This window comes from Carlito syrichta, unplaced genomic scaffold (genome assembly GCF_000164805.1).
Source record: "Carlito syrichta isolate Samal-C Ts95f unplaced genomic scaffold, Tarsius_syrichta-2.0.1 Scaffold93688, whole genome shotgun sequence".
In the NCBI taxonomy this organism is placed as follows: domain Eukaryota; kingdom Metazoa; phylum Chordata; class Mammalia; order Primates; family Tarsiidae; genus Carlito; species Carlito syrichta.
The window spans coordinates 135,842-149,167 of record NW_007037784.1 but is presented as its reverse complement, the minus strand read 5'-3'; the positions used below and the strand labels follow the sequence as shown (position 1 = coordinate 149,167).

Below are 13,326 nucleotides of genomic sequence, written 5' to 3'. Positions count from 1 at the left end.
TTCCTGAGGAGGCATATGGGGGAGTGAGAAAAGAGAATTGGGAACAAGTAAGATGTAGGCACTTTAGATAGGACAGAGGGACCTTGGTGAGAATCAAGAGTATGTTAGGAAAAATATAGAGGACCCAGTTGGTACAACTTTTGTGCTCTTGGAATCATTTCAGAAGCAGGACTATAGCCATGCTTCTTAATCCTCAGTCAGGCTACATGATGTGATCTAGATGTGATTGAGAGCTCTTATTTTTGAACACAATGATAGCATTGAAAATGAGATTTGAGAAAGATCATTCTGGCAGTATGAATTTGAGTGGGAGAATATCAGTATGGTCTTTATACTGACAGTAACTGAAGAAATCAATTATTTATAATTTATTGTGGATCAGGCACTAGATTAGGCTTTCTTCCATCTTTTCTATCTTAGTAATGTTTTAGAAAGTAGATATTATTGTCTGAAGTTTCAACAGTGAGGCTTAGAAAGGTAATTTGTCTGAGATTACATAGTAAGTGAGTGACAGATGTCAAAGCTTGTGTTGACTCCATTGAACTGGTAGTTTTTGAGTCAAAATGTGATGTTTCTAAAACCCTACTGCCCTCCACTCTTATTCCCAAAGCAGCCCTTGAAGAAATCCATGGTACTGGTGGCCACAGTTAGAGAATATTGCCTGTTGTACTCTCTATGAATATCATGTGATGGTGTTAAGTCTGAGTTTTTATAGAAGAAAAGTTGGTAGGACTTTATGACAAATTAGGTGTGTGCCTGAAGATAGCCATACTATGAGATTTGAGGATAGAGGCCGCAAGATTGCTCTTACTTCTGATGCCAACTGCAAGTTTGGGGAACCACCCTCTGGTTCAGTAGTTTATCAGAAAGATTTACATAATTCAGTGAAGCTTGTCTCAGTTGTGGTTTGTTACAGTGAAAGAATACAGATTATAATTGGTCAGAGAACAGACACACATAGAGCAGAATCTGTGAGGGTTCAAAACTAAGCTTCTGTTGTCCTTAGGACATGTTGTGCACCCTGCATCAGTGTGTGGCTTTGATTACTGATAAGTAGGGAAACTCACCCAAGCTTCAGTATCCAGGGTTTTTGTTGAGGCTTCTATACTTAGGCCTGATTGATTGTCCCTGTGTTTGAACTCAGTCCTGGGTTGACTGATATGTTGTGACCCAATGGCCCCACCCTAAACCATATACTTCGTCTTTCTGGTGTGGCCAGCTCCTAATCTATGACTATTGGTATGGCCAGCCTGTGTCCTAAACAAAGATATTCCTAACAAGTATGACATAGATTACTTCTCAGAAACTGAGGGTGAAGGCCAGATATCTCTTTTTTTTTTTTTTGAGTTGGAGTCTTACTGTCACCCAGACTGGAGCACAGTGGCCGCTCCCGGCCACCGCAGCCTCGACCTGCTGGGCTCCGGCGATCCTTCTGCCTCAGCCTTCCAAGTAGCTGAAACTACAGGCGCACGCTACCACTCCCGGCTAATTTTTTTGATTTATTGTAGAGAAGGGGTCTCGCCTGCCCAGGCGGATCTCGAACCCGCAGGCTCAGGCAATTCACTCACCTCAGCCTCCCAAAGGCGCGGGATTATAGGCTGAGCCACCGAGCCCAGCCCAGATATCTCTTAAGACAAGCCAAATTCTTTAATGTTCAGGAGGTACTTAGGGAGAGGGATAAACAATAACATCAAGCTTGTAAATCTAGATCCTGGTTTAAATCTCTGAAACCACTGAAAACAAAGGGACACTTGAAATGGAAATCTGTGGGAAACATGTTCAGTTCTGTTTTTGACATTTATGGGTGATTTTTAGCATCTTTCTAGATTTCCAGGAAGAAGGAATTTATAGACAAATATATAAAGACAGTGGACAGAATAAAAGCATGGGCTGCCAAGCGTGGTAGTATGCGCATCTTTAGTCCCAGCTACTCTGGAGGTTGAGGTGGATTGCATAATCCCAGGAGTTCTGGACTGTTGTGCGCTGTGCTGGTCATGTGTCTGCACTAAGTTCGGCATCAATATGGTGACCTCTTGGGAGCAAGGAGCCAACAGTTTGCTTAAGAAGGGGCAAACTGGCACAGATGTTACGGGCCAAAACTCTGGTGCTCGTTAGTAGTGGGATCATGCCTGTGAATAATCACTGCACTTTAGCATAATCAGTATAGCAAGACCCTGTCTCTTAAAAAAAAAAAGTATGGACTAAGGATATCATCTTTTGGTAGGTGATGAGTAAAGAATGGTAAGATGGATGGCAGTTTGTGAGAAGACAGCATGTACTTGGGATCTGTAGACTTGTATTTGACTCAGAACTCATTATTTACTCTGTGTTTGATTTTGAGCAACATATATATATTTGACCTCTCTACTTCAATTTTCTAAAAAATTAATCTGTAAAATGAATATACTGAAAATACGTACTTTGCAGGATGGAAATAATTCTGTAAACTATAAAGCACTATAACAAGTATAACAATTTTTTGTGAGAAAGAAGAGTGCCAAGAGGCCCAGGAATAAGCCTTCAGGGATACTCAGGGAAGGTATTAAGAGGAAGAAGGGGAGGGGGACACAACATCAATAAGGGTACCTGATCTCAAACCAGACAAAGTGGGGGCCAAGGGAGGCCCCAACTTTACCTGTATGATGACTACTTGTATACCTAATCCTGAATTGTACCCCACATCTTTAAAATAAAAAAAAATAAAAATTTTTTAAAAAGAGGAAGAAGAGTTTGTGGGAAATGAATAACTTTAAAATGAAGGTAGTTTCCATTAATGGCAATCAAGAAGCTTAATTCTGAGAGACAGGAAAGATACAGGGAAATAGCTGAAAAGAGCTTTAAATTCAATTGAAGTGGGATTTTTGTGGTTCTTTTATTTTTTTGTTGTTAATAGGAAACATCCCCCCTTCCCCTGGATCAAAAGGCTTTATCCTCTTTTTTCCCAGCTTTGTTGAAATATAATTGATATATAATACACTGCATGTGTTTAAACTGTGCAATTGGATGAATTATGGCATATGTATACATTTGTAAAATTGTCTCACAACAGTCAAGAAAATGTCATAGCCATTTGCCCAAAAAACTTCTCTTGTGCCCCTTTGTAATTCCTCTTTACTACTCCTGTCCTCTTCCACTCTTCTGTTCTCCTTCCTCTCCAACTAGGAAGCCACTGATCTGCTTTCTGTTCCTTAAGAACTATACAAATTATAAACTCTTTTTGGTCTGGCTTCTTTTGCTCAGCATTCACCTGTTGATAGATACTATACAGATTACGTGTGAGAATTACTATTTAGAAAGAAGTCATCATTTGAGGACCAATTGTATGTAAAGTACAAAGGTCAGAAATAAGTCCAGAGAAATTTGGAAGATCCTTGTTTAAACCATAGTTAGGATTACATCATTGTCTCTCAGGTCATAGAAGTTGGATGCTGTTTATATTTGATAATTACTCTATAGGAGGCATATGATGTCCATTTCTCCTTGTTCTACTTATTAGTTACTTATATAAGCTTCTAGTATTGACATCAAACCTTGTAGAAGCTTTAATAACTCAAACCTGATTTGTCAACAGATTGAGAAAGGGCCATTCTCATATTAACCATATTCTCAGACATCAAGGTATAAAACTAAGATGCAAATTTTACTGTGAAAAAGAAAGTCTCCTTATAGATAGATTCTCTAGAAAATCAAATGCTAATTAGAATAGATAGATTCTGTGGAAAATCAAATGCTAATCAGAAGGTTGTTTGATTGTTTAATAATCACATGAGTTTAATTGCTTTAAATGTTTAGATAATACCTTTCCATCAGGGTAAGTGTCTTTGTAAGTACATACTTTTCTCTTAAAAAGTTTAATATAACAAGCATGTGTTACTGTCATTGCACTGAAAGAATAACTTGATTTTCCTTTGCAGTTCATACTTTCTCCTTTTTATCTTTTATGGCATTTCATGTGCTAATAATTTGAAATATCTTTGGAAAAAATGAGTGATTGGTAACATTGTTGACTTAAGTACTATTTAAATACACTCCAGACTTGTTCTGTCTTAAGGTTTTTAAAATCAGTGTAGCTAAACAAATATTTTCCAAACTTTCCCATAATCTTTCCAGATAGGTTTACTTAGTTACCATTGAATTGATTACTATTAATATTCGTTTTCCAGGGCTGTTGTAACAGATTACTACAAACTGGGTAGCTTAAAACAACACAGACTCTCTTTTTATTTTTATTTTTATTTTCAGGAGAGTGTGTGTCTCACTGTTTCCCAGGCTGGCTTCAAATTCCTGGGCTCCAAGATTCCCCTGCCTCAACCTCCCGAGTAGCTGGGATTACAGGCATATGTCACCATGTCAAAACACAATACAGATTTATTCTCTAACAGTTCTGGAGACAAGAAGTCTGAGACCAAGTACATATAGAATTGTTCCTTCTGGAGGTCCTGAAGGAAAAACCATTCCCTGCTTTTCTCTTAGCTTCTGATGGCTGCTGGCAATTCTTTGTGTTTCTTGGCTTGTAGACACATCACTCCAATCTCTGGCTCCATCTTCCTGTAGCCTTCTATTCTATGTCTGCATCCCAAATATCCCTTTCTCTTATAAGAATACCAGTCACTGGATTTGGGGTCTATTCTAAATCCAGGGTAATCTTATCCTGAGATTTTTAATTAGGGATTTGTAAAGGCCCTGTTTTCAAATGAGGTCACATTCATAGTTACTGAGGGTTAGGACTTAGACATAGCTTTTAAGGGAGTATAATTCAATTACAATATTATTAAGTAATATTAATAATAAACAACTAGCCTTTATAGTGTATACTATGTGCTAGAAGTTACATGGCACTAACTTGTTTGGTCCTCCAAAGAAGCTTATGAGACAGTCACTATTATTAGTCTCATTTTTACCACCTTTTATTTTGTTAAACAGGTCTTGTTGCTGTTTTTGCCTAATTCTTTTTGCAGTTAAATCTACTTCAAACAATCTTAGGCCTACATAAATGCATGACAGCAGATTCAGCTTATTATTAATTATACTGGGAATTTTCAGTTCTAAAATTCAGTCCTCCAAATTTACTAGGTAAAGGAGAAGACTTTTGAGGTTGATCATGAGATGGAAAGGTAGCTTTTTCTCATTTTTGTATTTCTTATCCTGGAGAAAACATGAGAATTTATATGTATTTATGAGCTATACATTTTCTATGCATTTTAATGTTGTAAGCAGTATATAGTAGTACTCTGCTATTGGGCCAATATATGTGAAGGAAATATTTAAAATGTCTTTCTTCAGTGAAGGACATACCCTCATAGAAATCGGAACTGGCGTCCAATTCCTGAACAAAACCTGAAACCCACAGGTCATAAGAGGTAAGATAGACAAGTGGGACCTCATTAAACTGACAAACTTCTGCAAAGCCAAAGAAACCATCAAGAGAGCAGGGAGACAGCCTACAGACTGGGAAAAAGTATTTGCCAACACCAGGTCTAACAAAGGCCTAACTTCTTGGATCTACAAGGAACTCAAACGTGCTGAAAAGAAAAAAACAAACAACCTCTTTATAAAATGGGCAAAAGATACGAACAGACACTTCACAAAGGAAGACATCCGAGCAGCCAACAGACACATGAAGAAATGTTCAACCTCACTAATCATCAGAGAGATGCAAATCAAAACCACACTGAGGTACCACCTAACTCCAGTCAGAATGGCAATTATCAACAACTCAAAAAATAACAGCTGCTGGAGAGGGTGTGGCAAAAAGGGAACACTTCTACACTGTTGGTGGGAGTGTAAACTAGTGCAACCTCTGTGGAAAGCAGTGTGGCGATTCCTAAAAGTTCTAAATATCAACCTCTCATATGACCCTGCAATCCCCCTACTGGGAATATATCCTGAAGAATTCAAATCACTCTATAAAAAAGATACCTGCACACGTATGTTTATCGCAACATTGTTCACAATAGCAAGAACCTGGAAGCAACCATGCTGCCCATCAAAAGAGGACTGGATTAAAAAAATATGGTACATATACACGATGGACTACTACGCAGCCATAAAAAAGAAAAAAATCATGAATTTCGCAGCAACCTGGATGGAACTAGAGTCTATAATAGAGTCACCTCTCACAGAAACAAAGATCCGAGTATCACATGTTTTCACTCATATAATGGACCTTGAACATCCAATGTAATACTATAAGAAAATGACTGACAGTAGTGGGAAACTGTGGGGGGGGGAGATGGGATTAACGGTAGCAAATATCTGTCTGGGGATGGGGAAACACCTCTTATCAACAAGGGTGCCTGAACGAAACGTATTTGTATACGTAACCCTTAACTGTACCCCACAATATCATAATTAAAAAAGAAAGAAAGAAAGAAAGAAAGAAAAAGAAAGAAAGAAAACAACACCATTAATCTGGAAAAAAATAAAATAAAATGTCTTTCTTCTGAGGTCTTTTGTCTTAATTAATCTATTTGAAATCTTACTTTTAGACTTGTGTGTTTAGTCTAGCAGGAAATTTCCAAGTGTGGGATGCTGGGCTCTGATCTGGATAGGGAAATGGAAAATGCTATAAAAGAGCTTAAAGGAGAGATAAATGAAAAGAACAATGGGAGCTAGAGAAGGTGTCATTTCAGTGTTACTTGTGTACTCCCATTATGAGAAGGTGAATGCATTTGAGGGAATGTGTGGGCTAGTATAATTTAAGGCTGCCACATAAAAATTCAGGCCAGAAAGGACAAAAAATGACATTTCTTTAGAAATGTCCCATTACCATCATACACTTACCTGACATTAAAATTCGTGCCAATATTTGTTCCTCCAAAGAATAATCCTCTTATTTAAGTTCAAAGTGAACTTTGAGGTAGTTTTAGTAAGATGCCATTAATGAAAATTCTAAGCTGAGAAGAGTGCTGAACTCATTTTTTCCCGCTGGTTTTCAGATTGTTTTCATGTGTTCTTTATCATCAGATGAGATTATATTTATAACCAGAATGAATTACTCTTTGTGCTTATAAAATAGGAGCCCTGCAGTATAACTAGTTATTACGTATTTGGAAATCATGAGATCAAGTCACAGTTCCTGAAAATCATGACATAGTTCATCTGTAGCACTGTTATTCATTGGTTCAGAAGCACAAGTCAGCATATAGTTATAACTTTTTTTTTGAGTTGGGGTTCTCACTGTGTTTCCCAGGTTGGAGGGCAGCGGCACAGTCATGGCTCACCACAACCTCAACCTTCTAGGTTCAGATGATCCTTCCACCTCAGTCTCCCAAATAGCAGGGACTATAGGCACATACCACCACGTTCAGCTAATTTTTTTTTTGATAGAGACGAGGTCTTGCTATGTTGTCTAAGCTGGTCTTGAATTCCTGGGCTCAAGCATTTCTCCTGTTTTGGCCTCCCAAAGTGCTGGGAATACAGGTGTGAGCCACTGTAATGGCCTATAGCTATTATTTTTAAATAGATGAGAAATTTGAAATTCTTACAATTTGTGAAAGAATGTAAGTTGGGTTATCTGCAGCTTGTGTATGATCATCCCCCCGTCCATCTCTCTAGCCTTATCTGGCATCTCCTTTTTTCTGTTTTTTACCAGCCACTGTGACCTTGAAAAAACTAAACTCCATTCTACTAAAGGTCCCTGCTGAATGCTATTTCTTTGCCTATACTACCTTTTAGTCTTTTTTTTTTTTTTTCCATCTGGTTTGCACTTTTAGGCCTCACATAAATGTTATTTCTCCTTGTGTACCTTTTCTAACTCCTTGCATTAGACAAGTCTCTCCTTTCTTTACTCTTTCATTGTAGCACTATCAAAGTAAATAATTTGAGGAGTAGGAGATGCGTCTGCTTTGTTTGCCAGTGTGTCCTCCTAGTAAGTAGTTGTATTTCAATAGACATGTATTGAGTTATTGAATACAGGTATAATATATCAATTGTTTCTGTGGTTAATGTATTTACCTAATTTTTTCACTCAGTAAATTATGTTACTTTTTTTTTTTTTCTTAAGAGTTTGACCGAATTGGAAGTGTTATGTACTCATCTCTATATAGGAACTGATCTTACACAAAGAATAGAGGCTGAGAAAGCGCTCTTGGAACTTATTGACAGCCCAGAATGTCTCAGCAAGTGTCAACTTTTATTAGAACAAGGAACAGTGAGTACTTGGTAACATGCAAGTTCAGTAGATACATTTCAGTGTGAATGAATGATAACTGATATGTGTGTAAATGTATGTTAACAATGATAACAGAGATGTCACATGTCTTTTACTGTAGTTTATTTCACTATCAGAGGGGTTAATAAGGGAAAGAATTAGAAAGCCTGAAAGCTAATTTAGGAGAGAGCCAGAAGGTAGAACAGGAGTGAATTGAAATAGTTTCTTTATTATTCTTGGCCCCTTTTAATTTCTCATATTAGTAGACAAAAATTTTTGGTAAATTGACTAACAAAAAAAAAATCTAGGTAGGGGAGGAAGAATGTAATTACCTCTGAAGCATGAAAGAATGATTCAGAAGAATGCTGACTATCAGAAGAATGCTGACTACCTCTTGCCTAACTTCCTTGTAAATATTCTTAGCCATGCAGTCAGCAGTCATTTATGAAAATAAATGGAAAACCAGGCACTACATTATCTACTTAGTTTATGTACATGAATTAAAGTAGCTCTTGTTTAGTTGGAGAGGCATAGATATGTAAATAGCTATAAAATGATAATGTAACACTACAGTAAGAGACAGTTTAGTCTAGAGCAGAGTTGACAAACTTTTACTGTAAAGGACCAGATACTAAATACTGTAGACTTTGTAGGCCAAGTGACAAATTTGTTGTAAGTACATCTATAACGAGAGAAAACAAATTTCCACAATGTTATTGATGAAATTAAAAATATGATAACCTAACAGAGTTTTTCATAAAGGTTTGCTAATGAAGAGAATGGAACAAATTTTGGGAGGATAACATTTTATTTAATTGAAGTTCATTGACTATAAATTTTCATGTTAATATTGATCTGTAGTGAGATTTTGCATAGTTTGTCTTGGAAAATATCTTTTTACATAGATAGATACTGCCAAATACTAATATCAGTCTATGAACATATGGTTTTAATTAAGCATATTTATCACTTAAGAGGCATTTGTAGAGTTCTGTTACACCTTCTCTTGATATTTGCCTCTTAGCATGTTATTACGTTGCAGATTGATCACTTCCAATTAAAGATTAGGAGGAAGCTCCTCAATGGCACAGTTAAATGGATTTTAAAAATGGAAATTTTCTTTATACTTGCTTCAGGGTCTGAAGCTGGAACTGTCGTTGGAGTTTGGGAAATACCTGTGTATCTCACTACTTGTTTTAACTTTGACCTCACAGGAAGTGTACAAAGTAACTTGACATTACTTATGAGTCAAACAGTGTTAGTTGTTATAGAAACGGTTTTACTGCCATGTAAGTTCTGTATATAAGCACCATTTGCCTTTTAGGCAATTTTGTAATTTGGGGTTAAATTCATCAAGGCATTATCAGTTTTGCAGCCAAAGATAGTTTCCCAGTTGTAATAGTGAATTTGGTCTTCTCATTCAGAAAAGTTTCAGTCCTATCCCTGAGCCAAAAAAAATGCAGTGAAATTTTACCACTGTGAAGCTATTAAACTACTGTCATGGGGGCAGATCAGGATATTCAGCTTCAGATACAGGATATCCAGATATAACGTTTGTATCTGACAGAAATTTACAAAACTGAAGATAAGTTCACAAAAGTAAAGGAAGTTCATTGTTAACACTACTGATTCATTAACTTATGAAAGATTTAGACATTTACTACAGTATCTATTAATGATAATACAGTGAACAATCACAGGCTTTAAACATCTTTCATTTTTTACAAGCTTTGTAAATTTGTTCAACTAAGCTTTTCTCTATATATTTTGCCACCAGTGTCATACATCTTAGCAGATTCTACTTCAGGCTGTATTGAATTAATGTTTCTTGAACTTCTTTGAAAATATTCTGGCCTATAGTTTCATACAAGACTCTTTGTAGAGGCTAATTCTTTAGATACCTCATACTCACCATTAATTATCTGTTTATAGATACCATTAACAACATAAGCAGTATTAGTAACATCTGTCCACTCAGCAAACCTTTCCAAATCATTTATCTTGTTTAAATTGACTTTTGATGTTGTTCCACTATCCTCAACTCTTTGAGCATTTATTCTCACCAAAGACAAGTGGTTACATTTATTTTCTCTACCATAACTTCGGCTGGTGTAATAAAACAATGGTGACTTAATTAACTCATCATTGGTAAATGGCTTTGTGGTTGGATTAAAAAAATGAACCACTTGGAAACTTAACTTTAGTTGCACCCTCATTTTATTTCTTTTTGTAAAGACATACTGCTATGATGAGATGTATTTTAAATTTTCTACTTTTTGACTGCTGATTCCCTGAGTTGGGAATAAATTGTGATTAGGGCTCAGTCTGATATTGTGGTGTATTGTATTCTTTTAGGACAGCTGTAGTGCCATTGTATAAAAAGCTTATTGCTTTGCCATTTAATTCAATAACAAAATAATTCACACTACATTGTTCCTTAAAGGTAGACATTTGAAGTCCACTTTATCTTTTTTTATTTGACTATGATGGATATGTGTGCACTGGTAATATTAAAAAGTACATGGTAATACTTATGGAACATGGTTATAACCTGTGGAGTTATAACTAATCACTGCAATTTATGATATACTGAGCAGCAGTGGGAAGCAATGAGTACTGCATATGATCTCTGTCTTAACTATTCAGTTCTACAAAGCAGCCATAGACAATGAAAGAAAAAAAGAGAGGACTATCTTTGCAAGAAATTCCTTGGGAGTAGAGTAAACCAAACTTTGAAGGTTGAGCATGCATTTAGAGAATTTGAGTATGTTATTAAGTTGAGGTAATTAGTAGCGAGAGAGAATGCAGTTAAGCATGGGCTTTGAAGGAACAGGTAGGTCAGATGGAGAAGGCATTGAAAGCAACTGAAAGGCTATCATGGTCTGAGCATGTGACCATGTGGAGCCAGTTGAATTTGAAGAGAGAATCAGAGGTCAAAATGTGTAGTATTGTGTAGACCATGGTAAGAATACTGTATTTAATTTAAACTTGCTTATAGTAATTTATTTCTCCCAATTGCTTACTGTTGTTTGAGATAGCTATCTGTACCTCCCTCAATCCCTTATGAGGGATTGTATGTGTGTGTGTTTGTGAATACCTGTGTGTGTATGCCTCTATGTGTATGTATCTCAAGTAGATGTATTTTATTGATTGTAAATCTGCCAGTTTGGAAGATCAGAAGAATTCCCATTATTGCTCAGAAAAAAAAGTTCTGGCCGGGCTCAGTGGCTTAGCCTGTAATCCCAGCACTTTGGGAGGCCAAGGTGAGTGGGTTGCCTGAACCCACGGGTTCAAGACCAGACCATGGGCAACTTGGCAAGACCTCATCTCTACAATAAATCAAAAATAGCCGGGCATGGTAGCATGCATCTGTAGTTCTGGCTACTTGGAAGGATGAGGTGGAAGAATCGCGGGAGCCCAGGAGGTCAACGCTGGGTGGCGTGAACGTGCCACTGCACTGCAACCTGGGCGACGGAGTGAGACGCCAACTCAAAAAAAAAAAAAGAAAAAAGTTTCCATCATAATATTTTGATTATTCTCATTTCATTTGTGATATTAATTAATAAAAATTATTCTTTACAGACATCCTATGCTCAGCTCCTTGCAGCAACATGTCTTTCAAAACTTGTCAGCCGAGTCAGTCCTTTATCTGTTGAACAGAGGATACATATCAGTAAGTGGTTTATTCTGCTTTTTATCAAATTGTATTTTAAAGATAAACTTTTTCTTTTAAATATGCTGACTTATCAGACTTGCAAATTATTCTATTCTGTCATTTTTAAAGACTATCATCTCATTTGCTCATCTGTTTATGAATAATGGTGTGTTATACAAAGGAGTGTGTAATCAAAAAAATATTTATTTAGTTTAATAATAAATAATAACTAGTCTTTTATTGTGTGTACTATTTGCTGAGATTTTCACTCCCATTTTATCTTCCAAACAAAATTTTTGAGCAGTCCTCATTTACCAACAAGAAAATTAAATTTGATAGATAGGTTCTGTCATATACCCAAGATCACACAGCTAGGATGTAGTAGAGTTATGATTCAAAACCACTTAATCTGTTTGCAGTTCATGCTCTTAGTCATTATTTTAACTTGATATGCAACTGAATTGACAAGAAGTCAACTCTGTAGGATTTCTTATGTTGATATATCAAAATCATTTGAGATGTATGTAAAATTAGCTGCAGATTCCTGCTTAATAGGAAGATAATTTGTACATAGATAAATAGTGCTTGGAACTTAACGATGGTTGGAAAACTGATTATATAAAGTAGCAATATATTTTTCAAAAGTATTATGTTTTAGGTTTCTGTGTGTATGTATGTAGCTTGCATTTCATGTGAACAGAGTTCTAATAATTGACGTATGAGTTTTTTAATTATCTTTGTTCATATTGAAAGTAGACTGTTGACACATTTCTGCGCTGTAGCTCAAGGTTATCATGATTTATATTTCTTTATCAGAAAAAATAATTATGTATGATGGACCTTTAAGCTCAAATTTGAATGGTCAGAATCACACAATGATGTGTTATTTCCCTCTGTATTTGACTGTTGTTTCTCCAAGCACCCTGAGTCTTAGGCACTGCAGAATGCTTAGAGAAGGATTTTTTTCCATGCACTATTGGACTTGTGTGCTTAAGAAAGCAAAGGAGAGAAATGTTCAGTTTTAAAAATAAGGGATCAAACAGTATAAACTTTAAGTCATAAAATTTGTGATTTGTTTTACTTCTACATATATACATTTTAAATAGACTTTATTTTTCTAGAGCCGTTTTGGGTTTACAGCAAAATTGAGCAGAAAGTACAGAAAATTTTTGTATGCTCCAAGCCTCCACATGCACAGCATGCCCACCATGCAGCAAAGTGATACATTTGTTACAATTGATGAGCCTACACTGACAAATTAAGTCTTAACTTCTTATAATCGATTTACGAATGTTTTGTTAGTAAATGATAAAAATAGAATAGTATCTACATATATTTGATACATTCATAACTTACCTTTTTATTTTTTTAGTAGGAGTCTCACTGTCTTCCAGGCTAGAGTGCAGTGACACGCTCATGGCCACTGCAGCCTCTACTGGCTGAGCGCAGGTGATACTTCTGCCTCAACCTTCCAAGTAGTTGGAACTACAGGCACATATCACAATGCCCGGTCAATTTT

At 36.3% G+C, this 13,326-nt stretch overlaps 1 protein-coding gene across 1 annotated transcript in view; it reads left to right on the top strand.

Annotated features, from left to right (window-relative positions):
- Nucleotides 1-7,836: 7,836 nt before the first annotated feature.
- Nucleotides 7,837-13,326, top strand: part of RANBP17 (RAN binding protein 17) — a 74,236-nt gene continuing 68,746 nt past the window's right edge. The window contains exons 1-3 of the mRNA XM_021713923.1: nt 7,837-7,870; nt 7,974-8,152; nt 11,735-11,825. Of these exons, the coding sequence (XP_021569598.1) occupies nt 7,837-7,870; nt 7,974-8,152; nt 11,735-11,825 (304 nt within the window). The remainder of the gene's footprint in view (nt 7,871-7,973; nt 8,153-11,734; nt 11,826-13,326) is intronic.